This window comes from Doryrhamphus excisus, chromosome 1 (assembly GCF_030265055.1).
Source record: "Doryrhamphus excisus isolate RoL2022-K1 chromosome 1, RoL_Dexc_1.0, whole genome shotgun sequence".
NCBI lineage: Eukaryota > Metazoa > Chordata > Actinopteri > Syngnathiformes > Syngnathidae > Doryrhamphus > Doryrhamphus excisus.
The window spans coordinates 6,612,789-6,638,098 of NC_080466.1; the positions used below are offsets into that span (position 1 = coordinate 6,612,789).

The 25,310-nt window shown below is 40.8% G+C and overlaps 1 protein-coding gene across 2 annotated transcripts in view; it reads right to left on the reverse strand.

Annotated features, from left to right (window-relative positions):
- Positions 1 to 954: 954 nt before the first annotated feature.
- Positions 955 to 25,310, reverse strand: part of adgrl3.1 (adhesion G protein-coupled receptor L3.1) — a 172,198-nt gene continuing 147,842 nt past the window's right edge. Inside the window, exons 18-28 of one of the 2 annotated variants that reach the window (XM_058085624.1) lie at positions 24,969 to 25,189; positions 20,797 to 20,863; positions 18,547 to 18,638; positions 14,596 to 14,764; positions 11,602 to 11,778; positions 11,130 to 11,223; positions 7,661 to 7,789; positions 6,123 to 6,140; positions 5,566 to 5,622; positions 5,320 to 5,499; positions 955 to 3,291 (exon numbers count right to left, since the gene is read on the reverse strand). In XM_058085624.1, the coding sequence (XP_057941607.1) occupies positions 2,651 to 3,291; positions 5,320 to 5,499; positions 5,566 to 5,622; positions 6,123 to 6,140; positions 7,661 to 7,789; positions 11,130 to 11,223; positions 11,602 to 11,778; positions 14,596 to 14,764; positions 18,547 to 18,638; positions 20,797 to 20,863; positions 24,969 to 25,189 (1,845 nt within the window). In that variant the 3' untranslated portion in view covers positions 955 to 2,650. Of the gene's footprint in view, positions 3,292 to 5,319; positions 5,623 to 6,122; positions 6,141 to 7,660; positions 7,790 to 11,129; positions 11,224 to 11,601; positions 11,779 to 14,595; positions 14,765 to 18,546; positions 18,639 to 20,796; positions 20,864 to 24,968; positions 25,190 to 25,310 lie in introns of both variants that reach the window. The other variant, XM_058085631.1, reaches the window with a different exon arrangement.

Genomic DNA, 25,310 nt, shown 5'->3' on the forward strand with positions numbered 1-25,310 from the left:
GTCAGCGGCCAATCACAGGGCACATATAGACAAACAACCATTCACACTCACATTCATACCTATGGACAATTTGGAAACAGCAGGCTTTAATTATTTTATAATTATTCATCACACGATAGGTGCAATAGCATCATAATAACAGTCATCATGGCTACTGTTAGTCCAGCTAAAACTCACCTCTGAATCCTCAACCTCACTTCCTGTGTACACATCCTGAAGACATTTATTGAAACACACACAAACACTTATTCAAGTCTTAAATGGCTTATTTTTTATTTTTTAGATTATATTGACTATATTTATATCCGTTTATATGCATTAATATTGAATTCTACTTAGCAAAAATTCACCAATCGCAGCCAATTAACCACAATAAACGAGGGATGACGGTATGTCTGGGTGAGAATAATTTGTCAGTGTTTTAAGACTTCAACAATTAGGGCAGAAATTTGTAAAAAATATTCAAGCAAATTTCTTTCAGACATGCTGGAATGAACAATACAAATGAATAGCTAGTCATACTTGCAGCTCTTTTCCATTAAACATTTTCCCTCAGTGCAACCCTTCCCTGTAAAATGCTTGCGTGGCTAAAAGCAGCACAGTGTAAGGTGAATACTCCAGGCCACAACAGGCTACGTGAAACAAGATTACAACGAAAGCCCAGAGGCAGCATGACTCCTGAGGGGGAGAGAGTGGTCGCCTTGTAATCGACAGGTAATCAACGTCAACAAAGTGGGCGAGATATAACGCAACAATGGAAAAGTGCTGTGGGAAAAAAAGCACGATATAAATGCACTTGAACTCTGACTGCAGTTACTTTATAAGCACAAAGAAGCACACTCTTCCATAGAATCCATGTCATCTTCATGAAGGGATGGCAGAGCCCATTCGGGGGGGGGGGCAACAATGTTTACATTACATCTCCAACAACAAGTCAAAAGAAAAAGTCGCAGCGCTAGTTCAGTAATTTATTTGTTGGCAAACAACTTTCACTGTTACAACAAATATTAGTTATGAGATCATTCAACTTGGTAACCCATACAAAAAAGAATAAATAATCAGCAATAATATCGGAATAATCAACATGATCTTAATAATTTAAAAATAAAGAAACAAATCAAAAGAAAGCACTCCGTGTGCCACTTTATTTACTCCTGCATAAAAGTCAGCTCTTTTTTTTTTTCCTGCCTTCTTTCAACCGATAAACAGATAAATAAATAATTTCTCTCTAGGGAAACTTGGAAGCGGCTCGCGGGATACACGTGGAAGCTACACTTCATACAAACTTTTGAAAATGTCCCTCCTCAATAAGTAAACATTGGATTTAACATTAAACAGTGCTGCAGTGTGCAGAGTTCACATCCTCAGTACACATTGATGGTGTAAAAAATAAAATAAAATAAAAATAAAATAAAGTAATGGTATTTCTTTCAATTTTGAATAACATTCAATTCCCATTTTTTTTAAATATTTTATTTTGCACAATGAGTACAGTTAAGTAATGTCAAATGGTAGAATATTTGGCAATAAAAACAATATGCTTTATATATAAGTTACTCCAAAATACCTGGTGTGTTTTACCCACCCAGGTCCCCCCCCCTTGTGCCTAAAAGAAAAATAAACTTCCAGAAAAAGTGTTTTCCATAGTAAGCACCGCTTTCTTTTTCCCTTCCGACTACACAGTGTAAAATATATAGTAACAATTTGCAAAATGTAAGTGAGAGTGGTGTGGCTGTAAACGGATCAAAACTGTGCGTTGGCTAAATGCATATTAGTCAGAGTGCGCTAAGAAGTTCCTTACTGCTTCCGTCACCGAAATGTGACCGGACAGTTCCAAACGGCTCCACAGACAACTGAAAAATAACAACTGGTCATATGCAACATCTGTATCTGTATTCTATACAATACATAGAAATGATTTAGTCACTTTGTCGTAATTCTTTTCATAACTGAAGACTTCTACGGAAGAAAGAAGACGACACCGGCCGCTTTTCGTACACCGGATCTCCCGCCATTTTGTTATTAGCGAAATAAACAGCAGCCGCAGTCACGAGAACTTGCAGGAACATATGACACCAGCCTGGACACAACTCCCGTTGAGCAGATATGAACAGGAATTTAGAACGTCAGAAAAAGATACGGTTACAGTTTGCTTGCTGAGAGATTTTTATCATACATCCTCCACTTGATTGGCAGGTAGTGGGGGCGGGGCCTTTGCCTGAAGCCAGTCTATGTTGTGGCTGGATTGGCCTTCAAAATGTGTCTTTTAGAGTGAGATCCACATACAGAAACACAGACGATTCCTTGTTAACCAGGAGAGTCGGGGGGTCAGAACCTCAGTCGTGGTAATAGTGGAGACTCTGATCTGCTGGAGGTCCATATTGGAGAACTTTCAGGTCCGACACATAAAATTACACATCCCTCCCTGCTTCTCTCCCTTCCAGGTCCAAGGTTCTACTCAAGGTTTGATATTCACAAAGTGGCTCTCAGCGTCGCCCTCTGATGACAATACATTCAGCCCCTTTATTGTTGTGAACCATGATAAGAGTTACACGCAGCTCTTAGTCCAGGGGCGGACCCGCTCGGCTTGTCAGTTAACAACAGTGGAAGGTTGTGAGCTCAGGGAGGGACAGGAGTCTCTTGGTGGACTCTATAGACTGGTGACCAGGTGGGAAGGGTCCACAGGGGGCTCCTCAGGTGACGAATCAGACTCCTCCTTGCTGCCGGACACCATGTAGCCATCGCTACCTCCACGCCCCATGTGGTAGTAGCTCTGCAGCTCGTGAAGGTGGTTCCTGGAGCCCAAGTTGGGCATGCTCTTGTAGTAGACGTCGTCTAACTCTGGCGCGGTGGCGCTCTTACAGGGCTGCAGTTCTCCGGAGCTTTCGTCTTCGCCGTCCGTTAATCCATTCACCTGGGCGTCTGGGAGGTCGGTGAGAACCGGCATGCTGGTGTACAGCGAGTCTCTGTGGTTGGGTGAGTGTGTGTGCTCGTCGGTGTGCTCATTGGTCAGCAGGGGGAAAAAGCTCTCGCTGGTTTCCTGCGGGATACGGCGTGGTCTGGAGTAGCTGTGTGGGGGAGGCGGCGGCGGGTGGCTATCTGGAGGAGGAGGCCGCGGCGGTAGGAGCGGCGCATTGGATTCCTCACGGATGATTTCCAGACCGAGGTTCTCCTCGTGGGGGAAGGCCGCAGGGTTGTCCAGCACCATGGGGCCTCCGTCCTCTTTACCGTTGCCCACACAGCCTCCGACTCCACTGCTGCTGGAGCTACTGCTACCTCCTGCCAGGCTCCCTGAAAGAAAACATGTGTGCTTAGGACTTTCACATTCTTCACTCTTTATAATGAAAAACATCTTTTGGCTTCCTTTTCCCTGGACAAACGTTTGCAGCTGCATTCGACATTTGAAACATTACAGAGGAAGTCCACGGGAATTATCAGACTATCTACATTTATCTAGGACAGAGGTGCACACATTTTAGGGCTCAAGGGGCAAATTTGGTTTATCAAACTAACACACAGAAGGAGATAAAAAAATTCTGTATATGCTAACTAATTAGCATATAAGGATTTTACAGGGGGTTAAAACACTTTAAAACAGTGGTCTCAAACACGCGGCCCGCAGACCAAATGTGGCCCGCATGAAACTAGTTTGAGGCCCCCGCCTTGATATGAAAGTTTAATGTTAGTGCGGCCCGCACAAGTTTGATATGGATGCTGTATGGTATCATGTACCCAGAAAAAATTATTACGTTTGATTAATGTTCATGTTAAAGGTTAAATAACTGTTAATAGTTATCCTCCCTGTCTGTGTGGAAGTGGTAAGTTTTTGGCTTTTTAAGTTTAAAGGAAATAACTTGGAGGCTACCGTTTAGGTCGCTAGCTCTCTAGTTTGCAAGTTAGCATGTGTCTCAAGACCCTGCAGTTGCGCAATATGTTGTAAATAAAAAAAAGTATAAATGTGACTATAGTCGTGTTTTGTCATGTCTACAGGGCTCTAATAATGCTTTGTTCATTTTAATCTGAAAAAAATAATTTGTCTACCCACCAACTATATGTGGTTTCTTAAGTTTTAATTATTTGCTGTTTTATTATTATTATATTTATTTATTACTGATTGATTTTCTTTATTCTTGATTTTATTTTGTGTAGAAAAATAAAAAGTAAGATATTTGAGAACAGTGGAATGTTTTATCAGAGCTTTTCTTGTAGAAAATCGGAACCAAAGCAAAGTTTATTCATTTTTCTGTTTTTAATAAATGCGTTTTTTTTTTTTTTTTTGAAAACCTGATGCGGCCCAGCCTCGCCCAGACCCTAGCTCCAGTGGCCCCCAGGTAAATTGAGTTTGAGACCACCTGCTTTAAGAAGTCATACCCTAACTAAATGTAAATGATCCACTTGGAGAAGCATGGCTTTGACTTTTTTTTTTTTTTTAAGAAATGGAAGTTTAAATGCAATTATTAATAGCCTTTCTAGTGTCCTGTCATACAATGTCCTCCATATGTGCACCACCTGATTCAAATAGTCCTTAATGTCTAGGCATGTGAATCCGTCTTCACTGTCCCTTGCATATGTTGTTTCCTATTTTAACAAATGAATAGTCAGACTCTTAGATTCTATAGAAGCCACTTTTGGATTTGTTGATTTGTTTTGCATCTATGTTTTCTAAATTGTACCGCTGATCTATTTTGGAGCAAGCAGTAGATTTCCCTTCAAAATTCAATGACAGCTAACATTTCTAAATATTAACTGAAAATAAATCTAACTAGTGTGTGTGTGTGTGTGTTACATCACCGTCTCTTACAGGATGATAATTCTATAGGTACATTTGAACGTTGGAGCCCTCCAGGCAGCTGGAGGAATCGGCTGCTTACTGTCCCTTTAGACTTTGTTTGAATAGTTTAATGTTAATAGTAGCTAACTTTTTTTCTCCACTTGTATTTAAACAGTTTATAAGGTTTTATGACTTTATGACAATTTCCCCCAGATGAGATTATTTACATGACTTCTTATGGAAAACTAGCAACCACATCATCCTGGTACCGACTTATTTGCTGCTTATTGCCTCCAATTCAAGTCCAGAATACAAGTGAAGATATTTTGAGCAGTCTGACAGCTAATGCCACCCATGATGATGAATTGTTAACTGGGTGGGTGCTGACATACTGTAACTTAGCACGTAACCATCACCACCACTGAGTTTCAAACATGTAGGAGGTGAGGATGGCTTAGTTTCTAGGAGGCAGAATTCGTGTTTTTTTGCCATGCATACCCCGTCTAGATAGAAGTGACCACATGCAACAATGAAAAGTAAGAGCTCACCTCCATTGGCCATGCTGCTGTTGACGAGCTTGTTCATCAGGTTGTGACTACGCTCGCTAGTGGCCCTCTCATGGTTGTTGAGATAAGACGGGATATAATTGGAGGTAAGCTCTTTCAATATCTTCTTTTCCAAAGTGGTCTCTTTGTGGTTGCTATGGGTGCCGTAGCCGCCGCTCCGGTCTAGAATTTGCACACAGTCACTCAAGTATTCGCTGCTGGCCATGCTGTAGTTGTTGCCGTGGTTACCATTAAGCGGCAGCGTGTCCATAACACTGGAGTCTCTTGCGTTGTTCAGGATGCCCTCTGAAGTACAGTGAGAGATGAAAAATTGATTCAAGTCTTGCAGTGGGGAAAATTATTTTTTTATTAGGTGAGTTTGCTGAGGATTTAGCATTAAAGCAGGCTGGAAGCATCCATAATTCAATGTGCTAATTAGTGCAGTGACAAAAAACAAGGCTGTGACTTTAAGAGCAAAAGAAATTGTAAAAGTCACACTTAAGGTTCTTAAATTGAATCAATTTGGGACAAAACGAACGATTGCATTTTAATCCTAGCAACTGAAATGTCTTTAAATCGTATCTACAACATTTCACACAAGTTGCACTTAGAAAACGGGCTTAAAGAATCTTCACAGAAAGACAATAGGATATAGATTTTATACAAAATTAAATAAACCAATGAAAAGTTGCTTTGAAAAGGCTGACAGCCAAACAAAACTTTTCTTTGGCTGGAGAGAATAAAAAAAGTTATGCAGAAGCCAGAGAAGAAAGTCTAAGTTATTGATGTAGGAACTGAACCCATACTTGTGTCTCGGTAAGATGCTAATGGACGGCATGAGGAAGAAGACAGAAAGAGACAAAGATGTCAGTTTGCACATCAGAAACAATAGATAGACAGTAATTGGAGGCGTATCTCATTATCTGCATTTGGACAGTTGATTATTATGCTTGTTTGTGTTATTTCACATTGATATTAGACACATGGACATTATACAAGACATGCACCAATGCAAAGTGGGCACAAACATTTCAGTGTGCAGACTCCCAAGGATGTGCCAAACAAATCAACACATGACTTAGAAACAAATTAGGAAATGTTTTCTGTATGTAATTATCGCATTTTAGGGATGGGCATTTCCCCGACCATTTATGACCAGCTATGGGAAAAAAAACAAACAGATTACCATACTGATCGTATTTTGTTGTCTTATATCCGGGGGCAATAAAGTGACAGCTTTATTATGTTTTAAAAATATTATTTTAAAAAGGCTGGAGAAAAGTCAACTTCCCGTAGCCGCTGCCGTGTACTTCTTTAGACAGCAAAGTACTGCAGTGAAAAATTAATTATCTATTACTGTATTTACCAGAATACCGGTGAATACCTTAGTTTACGGAGTTCCGTGTTACAGTGAAATCTCAATTAGTGCACAATCCAGTTAGTGTATTTGGTGGTTAACGTAAAAAAAGCAAAAAAACAGATTTTGCCTCGGTTCACATACAATGTGGCTTGTGCAACTCTTGTTGTGTTATTAAATCTATTACATTTGATAATATGAGCTATTAAATTAAAAATATCCCTGTTAGCATCATATTAGCACGGGAATGGGAACCAGAAATCCCCAAGCTTCTGTCACAATGTCGATGCTGTCATCAGCGCTTCACTCTGTAGTTCTTTGCAAAATAACACAGTTAATCCATAAATCTCTGCTTTTCTTATTACAAAATAACTCACCATGGAGCCAAAAAAAATGCAAGGAGGTGAGAAATCCCTTTGCATGCATTTGAAATTGTTTTACATATGTAAAACTACAATTGTAAAATTATACAAAAGTTTTTTGTGTTCAAATGTTGGAGTGACTGGAATTATTAACAGGATTATTAATTAAGTGCATTTTTTTTTACTGGTTTGATAGATGTTCGTATATGCTAGCCAACAGATGGCACAAAACAACCTTTCCCCAAGTGAGTCACAGCTTTTCTTCCTGTCACTCACACACACCATTGATCGGAATGTTCTGCACGCCTGTTTTCATGCCACTGTTGTATTGAACACAATAGAGGATTTAACTTCCCATGGCAGACTAAATAGTGCAGTACATTAGCCTCAATTGCTTTAAGACACGATTATCATCGATCAGTTCCATACAGAATTCATAATGATCGATTCATCAATTACTACGCCCATCCGTAACGCAGAGTGATCTGTCAATGGTATCACTTGGGAGTCTTCACCACATCACCAAGAAGCCTGCATCACAATACAATCGTCATGCAAATTAAAAGAAATGTACTTTCATAACAATCTGCATGCTGTACATTTAGAATAGGAACATCAGGCACACCTTGGGTGTTGTACATGCCCGCAGCAGGGTTGTTATAGACTGCAGAGTCCCCCAGGAGAGTGTTATAAGGGTTGTTAGTACCATGGGGACGAAGGAGAGCATTAGTTATAAGATGATTAGCCATGGTTCCTGGTACAGGCAGATAGAGAAAGGAAGGAGGGAAAAGCAACAGCCGAGTCAAGAGAGAGGAAAAAAAACAGGAGGATATTTGGTGATTGAAGAGGGGGGGGAAGAGAGGGAGCATGTAGATGTGGCTCAGTGGGAGTAAGTACAGCGAGAAAGAGATGGAAAGTGAGTGTGTGGAAGAAAGAAGGAGAGAAGAGGACAAGTGAATCAAACAAGCCAACACAGTTCTGAGGTAAAAGCCTCAGCAAAGCTTAACAAGTCATTCTTGCAGCCGCCACCAGTCATGATGGGGGTCGGGGGTAGGGGGCGCACAAACACAATGGGAGTAGAGCATTGCTTGGGACAACTTGTTGCTGCATTTTAATACGCTTGGATTGTTTGTAATGATATAGAAGAAGATACAGTGGTTGGATTCAAACAACAGAGCAATATTTAGAGTATCCATCCATCCATCCATTTGCTATATATCGTGTGTCTTCACGAGGGTATGCTGGAGCCTATCCTAGCTGACTTCAGGCGAGTGGCGGGTGCACCCTGGACTGGTTGCCAGTCAATGGCAGGGCACATATAGACAAACAACTATTCACACCTATGGAAATTTAGAGTCTTGTAACCTAAGATGCATATTTTTGGAATGTGGGAGGAACCTACAGAAAACACACAGGGACTACATCCAAACTCCACTGGAACCCAGATGTTCCAGATCTCCTGACTGTGTGGCCAACACACTCACCACTATGCCTTATTTAGAGTATATATTTGATTGAAATAATTAAAATGAGGGGTTTGCTACATGCAAAAGTGTAAAAATGTGTTAAAACTGTATTGCCGGTGCAATTATTTTTCTGACAAATACACATCAGTTGGATGGACTTGAAATTTCTCACACAGTTCAATGCCGGCTACAAACCACCCACTGTAACTTTAGGATTTTTAGCACAATCATCACAACATTGTGCTTGTGGGACTGACAAGCATATACTTATGTGTGTAAAGCTAGTATGTCTTCCAATGCATTTTGAGTATAACCCATAGGGGGTGCCACATATGCCACCATGGGTTATACTAATACGTTTTTCACGACTCTATATTATATTCCAATATTACATGATATTACTGTATATAACAATACTACATGATGATCACGGCAAACATCTATTTAGGATCAATTATGAGTTAACGATGGACAAAATGGAGTATATATACAGTCCCTACTATAGAAATTTCTTAGCAGCCCAACTTTAACATAAAAAATGAAAGTATTTCTTCCTTTTTTTCCCCAATTGCCAAACATCTACAATTCCAACTTCTATCAAAATATCTCATTCTGCCTTTGTTCACTAATGCACACTTTTCAGAAAGTTGGGATGTGGCAGCTAAGCAGCTCTTCGCACCTTATTTGTGTAAAGTAATAGTAGGCGGAGGTTGTGTGTGTGTGTGTGTGTTAAGCCTTCCCTCAGAATGTGTGTGATAATTCCGATGCTGACACACTGTCTGCTTGAGCATCAATCTGTCATGTAACAGCATATTAGTGGCCAAAAGGAAGACAGGGCCACACCTCGACTTGAGAGACTTTTAAAAATTGGACTACGGGAGTATATTTCACCATTTGGATGTACTCAGAAGGACACACACTTCCTTAACAGTTTTACTGTGGCCTTATGAGGAGGGGGCGGTAATAGATATCTTTTAAACACCACCAACTACAGTCGCTTTCTGCTTTAAAACAGTACCTCAGGAAGCTGAGATATCCAAGCCATGTTGAATGTATTCTTGGGAAGAGACACACACCATTTGACATCTTTTAATAAAAGAAGATACGGTGAAACCTCTGCATAGAGGTCGTGCAATTTCGATTTTTTTTTCAAATAATATACGGTGCAGCTTTAGTTACACACAACCTTGGCATATGAACTCAGAATAGCACAGCCCTTTCTTTGGCTTGTGAATTTGTTTTTACAGAATGGAGAGAAAAAGAGCATAATACAAACAAGTAAAGTGATGAAGTGGACTCACATAGCAGTAAAGTTAAGATTACGGCCTCTATTTCCATGGCGCAGTGCAAGGTGGCGCAGGGTGGCGCACCCTGTGCAGTGCAAATTTCATCCGGCTCATAATTTGCGCAGCCAATTTGGTAAACTGGTAAACAGGGCTGTGCCGAGATGGCCGTGGGAGCACATCAGGGGGAGATGTCCACATTTTTAGCTTGAATTTCATGACAAAACAGTGTGCCGAAGGTGCGCTGAACACTTGTAAGCTTTGACCTGGTCTATTCTTGCCGCAGGTGAAACAAACCCGGCGCGGTAGTAAATTTGGCTGTGCACACATGTCACCACGTCGGGGTGGGGAAGGGTGAAAATATTTGTCCCCCAATGGGAGACATGATAATAAAAGGTTTGACTGTACAAACCATGAATGAGCACAAGAGTATTAGTTTGAAGTTAAATAAAACTGAAATAATAATTTAATATTAATTTCTCTTTAACAGAAAACCTGCAACAGGACATTGTTTACCTTTGAATAGCGCCACAACTCTCCCATTAGCGGAAAATGTTGTTCTGCTCCAGTATTCAAACAATCCTTGGTAAAGATTCTTCATCATTTGCATGATGCTGTGCTGTAAATTTATGTGGTACGACGCTCGTAGATTTTTCATACCGGACACTACAGTTTCAGAGGATATGAGACATGGCGCTTTGGCACCGGATTCTGGAAAAATGAACACATTTGGTCCTTCCTATCACTTTTTCAATCAACGTCTTACTTTTGAGCAAGCCATGGTTCTATTCGAAAATAAGTGGCACAAAAAAATGGATGGATGGATGGTTCCCGGCAGTAACCAAACAATGTCCCTGGCTCAAAACGAGTGATGTCACCATGTTTGCTGTCATGTTAACTGTAGTGACTGAATTAATAGATAAGATAAGCTGCCACTATGATCGACCCACGCCTTTTAATATATATATGTTATTTCCCAGTCACGTAATTAGTCACGAGTCCAGCAAGAGCCATCACTGGGTCCGGATCTGGATAGAGGTCCATCATTTGGCGCACTACACTACACTATCACCAACCCACATATGTTTATTACATTTTATATTAATGATAGTATTTGGAGATAACAAATGATTCCATTCTATGAAACACGATTACTATTATCAATCCATCCTCCAAGCATCCTTCCTACTGAATTGTATATACACCATACTCTCGAGTGGAACATTACGCTGCAGGAACCCAACCACTACTAAATGACAACTCATGCTTGACACGCTCTCTGCTGCTAATATATATGATACATTGACAGAGACGGGAATGCAAATGTGTGGTATCCCGCGGTTACCTCTGTTAAGCGTGGCAGAGCTGTTGATGTCTCCCGTGATGAAGGAGGACTCCTGTTTCCTCACAGTGTCGTTCCACATCCGCCTGATTCGACTCTACGGGAGAGGAAGCGGAAGGGAAAAGAGGAGGAAATGGAGCAGCCGTGGTGAGGGAAGGGAGGCGTGATCACATGAAAACAAAAGAGGAGAAGCAAAGTATAAACATAAAAGGGTGTGGTGCACAAAAAAAAAGGGCAAATCAACAACCAGCAAAGGGGATATGGGGAAAACATAACCACCCGTCAATTCCATTGACACTTTAAAGACCAGAATGCCAGCATCCATGTGCACAGATGTGAGTCAAGGTTTGGGCTAGGTCCACTTTCAACTCCAAATGAACCTATACAACATCTCAGAAATCAATGATGTCATTTCATTTGCAGTTGAAAGCGAAGGACAGTAACCTCAAACCCTCATGGCGTGCACTGGCCTCACCTGAGAGTCTGCTGTGCTGTAGCGTCCAGGTGTGCAGGCAGGTAAGCTCACCTGTGAGCCTGTAGAGTAGCGGCCGGGCGTACGGGAGGTGGTGGTCTTGGAGGAGGAGATGGAGGTCTCTACGCTCTTGCCGCTACAGCAGTGAGTGCGCAGACACTTGCCGTACTCTTTACGCACCTACATGGGAGGTGTTAGGTGGAGGTTGTTACTAAAGTATTGCATATTAAGCAATAAAGACGCAAAATGGGGAGAATTTTCTGGAAATTTGGAGTTGAACCCATAATGGTAATGGTAATGGTAATGGTAATGGTAATGGTAACAGTAATGGTTTTATTTCATTTGAACATGCATCAGATTACAATTGAGTGCATCACATAATCAGTTCCCAGTTCCACATGTCCAAAAGGAGTAGGAAGAAGCAAAGCTTATTGAATCCTAACCCCTCCATCTGGTACTTTTATAATCAGTAACTGTTACATTTGTTCACTTCCTGCTTTCCATAATACAGTTTAAGGTTTTCTAAACTATTATCATATAATCACACATACATCAACATATTTTGCTTGACTTCAGTTCAGTGAACATCTGGGTTTTGCTTTTTCTTTGGATTATTTGTCATCTTGTATATATTTAAAGCCTCCCTGCAACTCGTTAAACTTTCTTTTTTACTTATACTACTTTTGTATACTTTTAAACTATTGCACTGAAAGGAGAAGCTCTCCAATCTCATTTTACATCCTGTATAATGACAATAAAGGACATTTTGATTCTGATTCTGTCATGCCACCTCCACCGCAGAAAAAACGAATGTTGTTAGCAAGTGAGCAAACAACAGAGAAAGAGTCGTGATGCGTTTTTAGAATAATGGCGATCAACAAAGCAGAGCTGTTGCCATATGATACCCAGTTGTTATTTCACTGAAAAATGAAACCACACTTTTAAAAAGATCGATATCTTTGAGCTTGTCTAAAACAGAAAGAAACTTTCTGAAAAAAAATGATATTCAAGGCTGTCCTATACTCCGGTCAAGTTATTCAAGAACGTTTTTCATAGTACAGTGAAGCAAATTAATTTTGACCTTGGAAGTTCCAGGGTAATATCGGAATATTGTGGTCCAAGTAAACACATCCAGTGATTAGCAGTGAGGAAAATCTGACCTTTATGTACAATACGTATGAAAGCTTGAATGATTTGACATTTTACCACAACTACCACTGGCAGCTCGCTCTTCTATAACTCTAAAGCATGCCCCCCGCCCCTTGATATACACCGAAAACTGAGAATTGGTTGACAAATGTGCAGCACTGACAAAAAACCTTAACAGGTGGACCGAGGCCAGATCCTGCGTAGTCTTGCTGCTTCCATGGGACCAAAACAATGTCGGTCTTAATTTGATATATTACCCTCTGGGCTGACTTTTCTTGCTGAGGTTTCTTGAACAAACATCGACTCCATCAAAATGTCCACGTTAAAGGATTAACTTTATAACTTCCTTCCCATTAACATGACCCGACTTTATTACTCGGATTTGTAATGGCGGTATTCCTCCAGGAGTCACATGATGCACTTGTACACACAGAACATCTGCATTTAGATCCCAATCAAGTTAGAACAAATAGCGCAGTAATTGCTTTTTAACAAGCTTGTTGGACTGGCAGGCCTGTTTTGCCACATGCTCTGTTTGAACAGCTGTGTGGTGAGCCGTGCCGTGCATCTTGGGAGAAACCACGTTGGGCTGCAGCCAAAGAAAACCTCAGCACGGTTCTGAGGACATCTCTCTGGACACCTGATCTGATGGCCTAACACATACCTTAAGTAGACTGTGGACACACACACACACACACATACATACACTCCCTTGCTGGAGTTTACTTGCTGTGCATTTAAAACTGAAGGCTCACAATGGGTCTGACGCCACATTACTATTGAGCATTTGATTAATCTTCTTGCCTCTATCTATTCTCCAAGGTACTGAAAGTGTGAGACTGTGGAAATACGACAGGATGTGTAGGTTTTCTTCAGGAAACCCCCGACAGTATAACTTCAACTTGGAAATATATGTGCTCTAATCTATGTGTTCATCTAATCCAGAAGGTCAGATAACCCCCCAAAAATGTGTGTGTGTGTGTGTATCAGTGGTGTGCTATAACGCCCAGCGAATCCTTTTCTGCTGGCCTAAATACGATCAACTTAAATCCTAATATTTGTTTCATGAAATTATATTTATTCCCAACAATCTATTATTTATCCAATCAGATTTCGGTGTCTATGTGTTGCCTTGCCAATTGAATCTGTCCAGGGTCTTCAGGATCAGCAGTGATGGCCCATGTCTCTTGGGCTGTTTCTTGAACCAATCAGATTTAAGATTCACTTCGCTGGCCCACAAAAAAAAAGACCTTAAAAATTACCCTAAAATCACACATAGGAAAAAGTGTGATGATAACGAGTAATGGTAAGAGTGGGAAATCAAACAACAACCCTAGCCTGGCTGCTAAGTACAATATGGCAACAGTTCATAGATTAAAAAAAAAAAGAACGGCATGCACACCAAGTTAATACGAGGAAAGCATGTTCAGGCCAACTAAGAAGTAACTATACAAAGATAAAAGCAACTGGGAACACTAATGTTCCCATGTCTTCCCCTATGAAATCTGTTTAATTCTCTTACAGTGCCCAGGTGTGTCACTTATAAAAGAAAATAATAGGGTCTCCAATATTGCACAGATAATATCTCGCATTTATTTCTCTGGCTGTTGGCAACCTGTTGATGTGTGTGTGTTTTTTTAAATTAACTCCACAAGTTTGCAGTATGAAGACGCTTCATTTGAAGTCTACTGTAATGAGTAGTCAACATCTAGAAGCTTTGTTTACCTCTGCATGTGCTTTAAAATGTTGTTTACGTCACCTGCCTCTTGTTGACTAACTTTTTCAAAGTCCCGGCTACAATGTTCACTATGCTTAAGACCATGTCTATCTGGTCTACATCTCGCTCACCTTCTTCTGCAGAATGCAGTGGAAAATAAAGATGAACATTCCCTGCAGTGAGTTGAAGATTGTGAAAAGATAGGCCATGATCACGGTGCTTTCGTTGATGTACATCAGGCCAAAAGCCCAGGTGAGACCCAGCAGACACAGCAGGGCTATGGCCCCAATCACCCAAGACCTGCAGGAAAGGAGAAGATCCGTGAGAAAAACACATTTTTTCCCCTCATGTTGCGCTCAACCAACTCTTTGAAAAGAATGATTATTCTCTTAATGTGTCCGACATAAAGGTCAGTAGTGGCCGTGATAATGGACGGCATGTGGACAGGGTACGTTTCAGCTTGTGCTACGCTAACCTTATCTCTTGCCCTCAATCAGAAAATGCTCTTCAGCCTACGGTGATGCATGTGGTATCATAAAGGAGGAGAAAGGGGTGAGGAAGGGTTCACCCAAATCCATGACACAGTGGGAGTGGGATGGAGAAAACCAAGGTAGGTATTCCTTAAAAGTACACACTCAGGGGGCATCAAACACCAAATACACAGACGAAGGTAGGAGAGGTGATAAGCGAGCTGATGTCAGTCACGAGAAGAATTTTTTTTTCCTGAGTGTTAAAAGTGTGTTTCACATTTTCACAAACTCACTGAGCAATGGTCCCACTCCATATTTTGTTCTATTTTTCTTTACATCCTCCCATTTAGATGTTCCTTTTTGCAGATATACATTCCTGCAGACCGAGGAACCTCGCTTGATTCATTTTCTGCACAGTACAGAAATGTGTTAAACAGTGACACACTTTTGTACATGTTTAAAATGTTGAACTGTTGTTCTACACGATGTGGAGGTGCCATATCATGAGAACTTCATAAGAGTTCCACAAGATCTGATGGACCTCTATGGAAGTCTATTTTATTAACACAACTTACTATAGTGGGGGCGGCACAGCGGTTGAGTGGTTAGCGCGTAGACCTCACAGCTAGGTGACCAGGGTTCAATTCCACCCTCGGGCATCGCTGTGTGGAGTTTGCATGTTCTCCCCGTGCATGCGTGGGTTTTCTCCGGGTACTCCGGTTTCCTCCCTCATTCCAAAAACATGCTAGGTTAATTGGTGACTCCAAATTGTCCATAGGTATGAATGTGACTGTGAATGGTTGTTTGTCTATATGTGCCCTGTGATTGGCTGGCGACCAGTCCAGGGTGTACCCCGCCTCTCGCCCAAAGACAGCTGGGATAGGCTCCAGCACCCCTCGCGACCCTCGTGAGGAAAAGCGGTAGAAAATGAATGAATGAATGAACTTACTATAGTGTCCCACTGGGGTCCTAACCACTCGACCGCCGTGCCACCCAGTTCTCGTTTGGATTATAATTGTTTTTTCTTTTTAGATTTATATTTGTCTCTAATATTATGTATTTCTATTTATCTTTTCACCCACACAAACCCTGATGTGCATACTTCACTATCCTGGGGAACCTCACTCTATTCACTTTTTCTGTGGAATTTTTCCTGTTTTCCTTTCTTAGTGTTGCTACTCTGATTTTTCTCAGCCACCTGTTTAGCGATCAAAACAGAGAGTCTTGAAGTACTAATTGTGTCTACTGCTGATTTTTGCTTTGTAAAATATACTGCAAGTATATACCACTGTCTCTGTCCTCACAATGGTCACTAATATGATTGGCAGACTGAGCATTCATCAAAACTCAAAATAGAGATAAATACACATGGGGCGGGGGACAAGGCAAGGATATTAGTGAGATATTAGAAGAGTCAGGAGGAAGGAGGAGAAAGAAAATAGGAGGGTAAGTGAGTGAGACTGCGATGATTGATTTGATGTTGCCCTCTGTGGCACCATTCAGGCGAGACATAACCGCCAATAAAGCCCGTCTGCTGACCCTCTCCAATAAAGGAGCATCTCATCCCTCTTTTCCTTCCCTCCGCCGCCCCCCCCAACCACACTCCCCCTCCCTCCCGGTGCTCCCTTAAGTCAGGCTCTCAGCTGCTTCCCCTCACTCACATTTCACCATTGTAACATTTCAACAGCACATCGGGGCGAGTTATATAGGTCAAAGAAACAGCTCACAAATGTCACAAACGTTCAAGTAATTCATATTCCGTAGAGATGAGGAGGCACGTGTGGTTAAAGGAGAGAGGGGGCGGTTTCTACAGACAAATAAGACAACAGCAAACCAATCAAAATGTCTCAGGGGGAGATGTCGGGGCATCTTGATTGGAGAATGGCCTTACCAGAGCCAATCAGCAACAGAGACAATGTATAATCGCTTGGAATTCAAGAGACAAAGAAAACAACAAGGACGAACATAAATGAGACAAAAAAAAGGGCACAATTATGACTCACAAAGAAATGAGACATGACTAATAAAGCCTACTGATTAAAATCTATTCAACCTTCAGCATGCTCATAGAGAGAAAAAGTCATTTAAAAACAAACTGGGGGGAAAAAATCCCAAAGCGTTTATTCTTTAAACTGCTCTTTGATTTTATCTTTAATCAAGCCTTTTGATTACATCCCCTGAAAGGCACTGGAGCAATGATCGTGTGGTTTCGCCTTCATTTTTGAAATATTTCCCAGCGCCCTCGCCTAACAGAGACGGTGGCCGCAGTGTTTAGAAGAAATAACAAAAACCATCTCTTCACTGACTTTGTGTGCCGCACGTCGGCGGGGCACCCGGCGCTGATCCGCCACATATTGTTCAAATTAAGACTCAAGCCTTTTGTCTCGGGCGCTGCCGGAATGAGAGAATAACACAGTCGTGATTAGTTAGTCAGGCAGACGGAGACACGGCGCTCGGTGGAAATGAAGTCATATTTTCAAGTAACATCCTCAGAGGGTCATATGCAGATAATAATGATGTGCTGCTCAATGAGAGGCATCTTGAGATGATGTCAGACAAAAATAAGACGTGTCTCATGCAAACATACAAAATAAAAAAGGACAATGGATGACTAGATCACATTCAGGCATTATTTTCCTTTGGGCTTGTGCTTTGTGCAGCCGGAATCGACGCTGCTGAGTCGAATATACTCAGAGCAAATAAACTCAAATGTGGGGCATGGACAGTCTGGGCGTGTACTTTTTAGTTTCTTTTTTAGACGTGAACACTAAATAACATTAGATTACCCTAGTAACCTTAATTTAAGGTATGATTCGATTTAAAAATAGGAGTTTAATTTGCACTTCAATGACCTCACCGTTATTATGTTTGGTAAATACTCCATACTGTACTGGATCCCATTAGATCTCCATGTGTACTTAATGTGCTGGTGCTTCCTTAGGGTGTACCTTAAATTAAAAATCTTACTATGCGTCTGCATTTTCTTTCAAAGCAGTCGTTTCTTTCTTCCACTGTGTTGCTGGGCAACAAGTCTATTGCTGTTTCAAAATTCGCACACTACCATACTTACGCTTAGCCTTTTGAGTGTATAATGTTGCACTCAAAGCTGTAAAAATAGTGAGTGTGCAGTGCTGGACACTTACCACTCTCGATAGTCACCATCTTGGCTATGTAGCAGAAATGGCAGGGATTCATTTGGAATAGTGGCAGCAAAAATGTAAGCTGTATATGTTTTATTCTAGTTTTAATTACTGTAAAATGGAGACCAGGGAAAATAATTGCAAATATTGTCAAGACTTGAGTTGTTCTAATTCACTATAAACAGGAGACCAGAAGAAGAAGAATTTACTGTTTAAGGAACTAAGTATACATTGAATACAGTATACTTGCAGTGTAGTGAAGGACAATATGTCTATTTTTATGGCTTCAACAGACAATGCATAATGTGTTAATAGCCTCTAAAGGTGCTGGTCAGGGGAAGGAGCAGTGCCAGCTGTTCTTAGTTCCTTTATGAGGTTAAAAGCTGCCTGTCGGATCTTGCAATATGCTGTACCTCACACTCTAAAAAGACAGTAAATGTCAAGGTGTCCGTTTATCAGGACAGAAACTTACTTGATGTTGTCCAGACATCCAGAATCGGGTTTGAGGATGGCGGTGTGGTGGAACATCTTATATAGTGCGATACCAAGGAAGATTACATTGAGCTGAAACACACAGATACAGTAAATAGATACATGTTAATAGTATGTGGCTCCCAGGTAATGCACAAGCCAACAGCAACTGGTTTGAAAACACAACATCGGTCCAGTCAATGAGTCTAAAAAATTCTAACAGTCTTAAATCCATTCAAGATCACTATTGGAGCACATATCGGAGCTGCAGTCCCATCTGTTGATGGTTTAATAAAGACGCGGGTTTGCAGTGTCTCTGAGGCTGTATGTGCTACCGCTCGGTCAGATCAGTGATAGCCTCACTGGCTGGTACTTAAAACGATCCCTATGCACAGCAGCATGCATTCCCACAGTCGTCTAATTGGAAACATGCACCCGGCGCTATCATGTCTTAAATTGTGGTGTTTTATCCACATCTGGCAACAGGGACAACTCTATTTTCAAGGTACTAGATGAATGTTTTCTTTGTCTTTAACCTCCACATAGTGCATGGATCTTGTTTAAGAGGGTTCTTCATTTGATATGGAGCAAAAGTTAATGCCATTTTGAGGCAGCCTGGTTGAAATCTGATTGTGAAATATTTCTTTGACATTTGACATCTTTACATTTATAGTTTTCTTTATTTAAGGAAAAGTGCATATTATGCATATTAATCAACATTTCATATTAATCAACAGCCAGTGGCTAATTTCCATGGTTCGTCCCTGAGGGCAGGTTGACGTTAAGTATAGTACCAATGACATTTGATCGAAAAGAAGAGCCGAAGAATAAATAATAACAGTCAAACAAGGCATAAAACTGTGTGCACTTCACAGAACCACAGATTTGGGGAGACACAAAGTGCTCGAGTGCTCAAGTGTTAATGTACTGGATTATTAAAGTGCCTAAAGTATGAGAACTAGTTGATGTTATTACAAAAGCAGAGGTGTACTTTCTCAAAGAATGCATTTGGCTTTTGGTTCTCCATTCCATCCTAATGTGCTAAATTGTTCAAACCCTGTATGATTCTTGCCCTGATGCCGAATAACAGTCAAAAATTAGCAGATGATTGTCGGAGGATGGTCCAGAAAACGTTTACATTTCACAGATTAGCCACCTTAGCCCTCTAGTGTGGAAACTCAGTTAAACTAAAAGCATTTTTTTAAAAATAAGTTTGACATACATAAGACAGAGTTGTCTTCAAAGGACCAGCAAATGTGCTCTGTAATGGACATTCCAGGCCAGGAGTTGGCAATGTCAGTAAAAAAAAAAACCATGCATATTAACTTCTTGATTTCCTGTTTGTCATTAAGTATTGCAACTGTTTTGGACGCTGGTAAAGAACATAAACAATATCTCATGCATGCCTACAATGAACACTATCTAGAAGCAAATAGTCGACTGTTGGTTTCGGAAGAGTGTGATGCAATTACCAACTTTGCAGTTGAATCGTATGAAAATGTCATGTGATCAAGATTGTACGCTTGAGTATGTTTGGGCATCGAATACTAAATATTGTAGTGACTCAAACATAAAGCAGTCATCAAAGACGTAGTATGATCGAGGTCTAGAAATATACGTATACATGGAGATGGGACCAAAAAACATTTCCTGAAGCAAGTTGGAGCTTTTCTTCCTGTACCTCACATGCAACAATGACTTGAAAAATTGGACCCACTGGGAAAAAAAGTGTCTCAGAGATTGAGGAAGATAATTGTGATCAAACAATCCACCAGCTGTTATTTAAAAAGATCACTGTCTTAAAAACATATTTCTCAATAGAGAGGGGGTGTTTTATATTCCATACATCAATAAGGTAGTGCCCTTGCTTTGACATAGAAATCCAATCCCAAAAATCAGAAGAAGTGTTTGAAGATTAAGATTATTTCCACTTCAATTATATTTGCGGATGCTGTGTCGGCGAGCTTTTTCTTTCTTTCTAGACTCTGTATGGTTTGTCGTCGTTGATGACTTCAAAGATTTTCAACTGGTTGGAATGTGTTCCATCTTGAGTTAATCCATGAGTGGGGAGGACTTTTAAAATGACACATTTTTACACTTTTCAGAAGCTGCGGCAAAGGAGGAGGAAGAGGATATTCAGCAACACCTTCACGTAAACCTGCACTAATAATATGGCAGCCAAGTTGACTTTTAACGTGAGCTGCTGCACTGACAGTGAACATTCATGCGTGTGTGTGTGTGTGTGTCTCACCATTATGATGAGTGTAGCAGGGCCTATAAAGCTCCAGATAAAGTATGTATCCAGTCGCAGCCAACACCTTAAGAAAGAGGAGAGATGCAGGAGGATTAAAATGTGTCTCAGAGGAATGCTGGCTAGCAAAGATTTACCAGCAGATGATAGCGTATGCATCACACACACACAGGCAGGAAGGAGAAAGAGTTATTTACATGACACTCGAATGCATCACGATAGTAGACGTATAGGACAAAAGGAATCAGGAGAGATGTGCAAATGATGGAGCGAAATAGACGATGCACATGGCTCAAACATACATCAACACACTGAGGGTGAGATGGTGAGAGATGATGATGATCACCTGCGATAAATAAACCGTTAATCCCCCCCCCCACGAAGGGTGCGGATATATGACACACGACCACACAAACGATGTTCATTTGGATACTGAGTTATGGCTTATATGACTATTTATGGAGAAATGTGCAAGGGGAAGGGTGAAAGGCTCATCCTAGCATTTTTTCTGTCCCCACAGAAGGTGGGATGTCACACACAGCCCCACTGTATGCAAATCATGCTCTCCCAAAGCCTCTTCTTTTGTAGCAGGTTAAGGATGAGAAAGTGTACCCTCCACTATGGGTGTCCGTGGGGGTCACCTCCCACAAAAAAAGTTCCTCTGAAGCAAAATAGCCGACTGATTCACGGCCAGCTGCTTTTGAATTATTAATCTTTCCATTTCCACCACATTAGAGACCTCCTCCATTGGGGGTGTGTGTGCGGTGACACAGTAGCCTCCTTCTCTGAGTCGTTACCCCCGCCTTCATTACGGGACTCAAGCTTCGAATACGGGGACCAAGGTGACGCAGCAGAGGCGGTTCATTATATTTTGTGGTCAAACCGGCAAAAAAGCGGGTTCGTTTTCAAGGTAGTGGTTGATAAATGAGTCATATAACTCACCTTTTGCTCCAATATGAGATACTATACCATGACAATAATTGGATTTATTATACAATCAATCTGGTTTACATGCGGGAACACTGGCTGTTTGGGTGAAATATTACACTCACTGGTACACCACATCTAATGGGATCCAGTACAACAGCTGCAGCAAATATTCTGGCCTTACAAATTGGACCATGTTCAGTTGTGACTGACAGTTCTTGCCCAAGTGTTAAATTAGTAAAGTATTTCTAAATTAATAATTTTCTGTACAGTACAAAAGTGATGATGCCTCACTCGGAGTAACAACAAATGCGACAAAATATTAAATAAAAAAAAATGATGTTTATAATGGTACAAGAATTAACTGAATCACACTGAGACATGTTCAGAAATTTAACTGAAAAATTTGAATTTCATTATTTATTATTAGTACCGGTACTATATTGGATCGTATTGTCTTATTCAAATGTAGGGCGTACTATAGTGAATATTTTATTTTTCATTAATTTGCACAAATTTTGGTATGTGTTCTTCACATTTATTTTTAAGTTCAGGATTAATTTTATTTTTTCTATGTTTGAATTAGCTATTAGTAAACTTTAAAATACTGACGCAAAGTCTTGCATAGTAAGACAAAATTTTTTCTATTTACATTTTTAAACACACTCGCAAAACAACCGGCTAAAAAAAGCTCCTTGCGGCTAGCCAATAATAGTACACTGTTTGAACATTCATCTAGATTCATATTTTAATGATCATCCTGAGATGAAATATTGAACTAAGTGGCATCATCAGATCCAACCCTTTTCCACTTGCCCAACTTCCACAGAGTGATGTGCGCCTGGTGGGAAACTGAACTTTTATACAAACGGTCTCCGGAGCAGCAGAGTGAAAATGTGAATGATTTAACAGCTTTATAATGTGCTGTCATTGTTCACCGTCCGTAGGGGCCATTCAATTATGAGACACCCGTGTCAGAGATTGTAAATGTTTAACGTAAATGTGTAAAGTTTGCATTCAAAATGAAGCAATCATGCACCATATTATTTTCTAATGTCACATGCATTTTATGTATTGAAAATGCATATGATCACTGTCTAATGAGAATAATCATATTATATTAGCATAACTTATAACAATACCACCATACCTTAAGGAAAACTGCCCTTTTTTGTCATTTTGACCATCATCTACGATCCCTTTGTAGGACAAAAACACATGTCTTTTCCTTTTCTGTGTGTTCTAGATAGCATGTACGTACTTGCGGTTCACCTATTCGTCCTATAAAGTCCTCTAAAAAACCCTCAACCTTAGGATGCTGTAACCATGTAGTAAGCATGTAAACAAGCAGATTTATGATAACATGTTACTTTCGCTAAAACATAGTATTTTAGTCATTTAAAGCAGCACCAAATAGTAAATAGTAGTGCGTTATGTGTTTGCTCTGGCAGACTGTGTGGAAGCCCCCTTCACTGACTACTTTGGGACAAATGAGGAAAGCAGAATCTGGTCTTTTTAGTCTATATATATATGGGAGAATGAGCTACAGGTTTTAGATGCTCAGCGGGCAAGAAGAGAGGGTGAAACGTCCGGGCAGACGGGACCAGCATGACTCGGTGGCGTAAATGTGGAGCTTGCCAAGACATGTCGACAGAAATGAGCGGCACATATTGTTGCCATCAATGGGAAAAGGCTTAGTGTATCTGGCGAGGAGGACACTGCTCTAAGAGACTACAATACAGAAAAACAAAGAATAGTACATAGCACTGCAGTGCAACTACCCAAAAACCAAACAGAAAAGATGCTCCAGACCAGCTGGACCAAAGAGACGAAGTCACCATAGTGCTTGATTTCACAGACGTATACATAATAGATCTTGCGGTGTCAATGCAACAGAAAAGTAGTTCCTCAGTGTTAGCGCCTACAATAGCAATGTTGCTATACCTTGTTTAATATGGAGGTCATGGTATGTAAATCTCAGTGATGGATGGATGGATGGATGGATAGATCTCAGTGTATAGACTGGTCATATATCTCATCTCGTTTCATATTATCTGCATACTGTATTTGTATATAACTCTGGGTAAAACTGTTGATTTTAATTAATACTTGGGTTGTTTATATTGTTTATTTTTCTATATTGTGTATTTTTGTACTGCTTAACTGATTCTGTACTCTTGCTACTGTGCAATGCAAATTTCCCCACTGAGGGAAAAATAAAGGCATATCTTATCTTATCTTAAATGGAGCGTTGCTGGTGATTTCTGGAGGTTTTATAGGCGGAATAGGTGAATCAATTATATGCATGGTTATTGACATACTCATCTACAACGGCATGTGTTCCTGTCTCACATAGGAATTGTGGATGGTGGGCAAAATTACCAAACAAGTGCAGGAACCTAGTGTATTAATCAAGGGCTCCTTTGCATATGACTCAAGCACCCCTCTGCTCACATATGGTATTGTCTGATGATCTAAGATAAATTGAACTAGGAAGTGATATGTTAACACAGAGAAGGACAAAGAAAACAGAGTTCTACCGTGGCAGAGGTCTGTCATTCTAGATAGCGATTTAGTAAAGATTGTGTGACGTGTTCACACATTCGAAAACAATTCTATTTTCTATTTTTCAAATGTTCTTGTTCTTGTATGCTGCTGCTATTTTCGCAGCCAAAGAAACAAGCAATGTCCCAATTGTGGGCTCAATAAAAGCTTATTCTTTTCCGTTCTATTGTGCAGATTTATGTAATGTTGCGGCCCAGATTAGTAATGTGAAAACCTCTTTTCCAAGTCATAGGTCACACATATTGCAACTTTCATGAGCTTCACTCGTGCATGTGGCGCATGCATATGTTTCATCTGAATGAGGTGTTGGCTGCCTTCTCTCTTGGACTCTCCCTGTGACTCAGTCGAGCATGCATGATTATGTCGTCATGTACGTTGAAGACTGCAAGTGCGCACTCCCTCCGGGGAATCAATCTGCTGCACACAAAGAGGCCAAGCTTTTCCATCCACACCCCTTAAAGCCTTCCACATTCACACGTGTTGTGATCCTGTTGTGCTGGCTCTCCCCATTCTTCAATCCTTCACTCCCTCTCCTCCCATCTCAAGTTCTCTACAGTGACTCTTCACAAGTGCTCATAGAGTCCAGTGCTACAGCCAAAACGACAGCAGGCGTTTTCGAGCTCCCTCCATCCCATCCTCCCTTCTTTTCACACCCCGCTATCCTTCTCTATATCGCTTACACTCGATCTGTGCCGTAGCTCCTGTAGTCCACAGCGGCCGAGACGGCCACTATGACAGCCGGCACGCCGTATCCTGCCAGGTAGAAGTACTTGGTCCTGGAGTGTTCGCTCTCAAACACCTCCACCAGCATGATGTACAGCTGCACCCCTTCCAGGAACATCCAGGTGAAGGCTGCCAAGAAGAAGAAATGGAGAAGGGCGGCAAAGACGGCACAGGCAATCTGGTGAGGAAAAAGAGGAGTGGATTTAGATTTTTTTTTAAAATACAAAACAAAACACTTACATAACAATCGAGATTTTGAATGCTTTATAAAGTTCTATGCAAGCAATGAGGCCATGAGT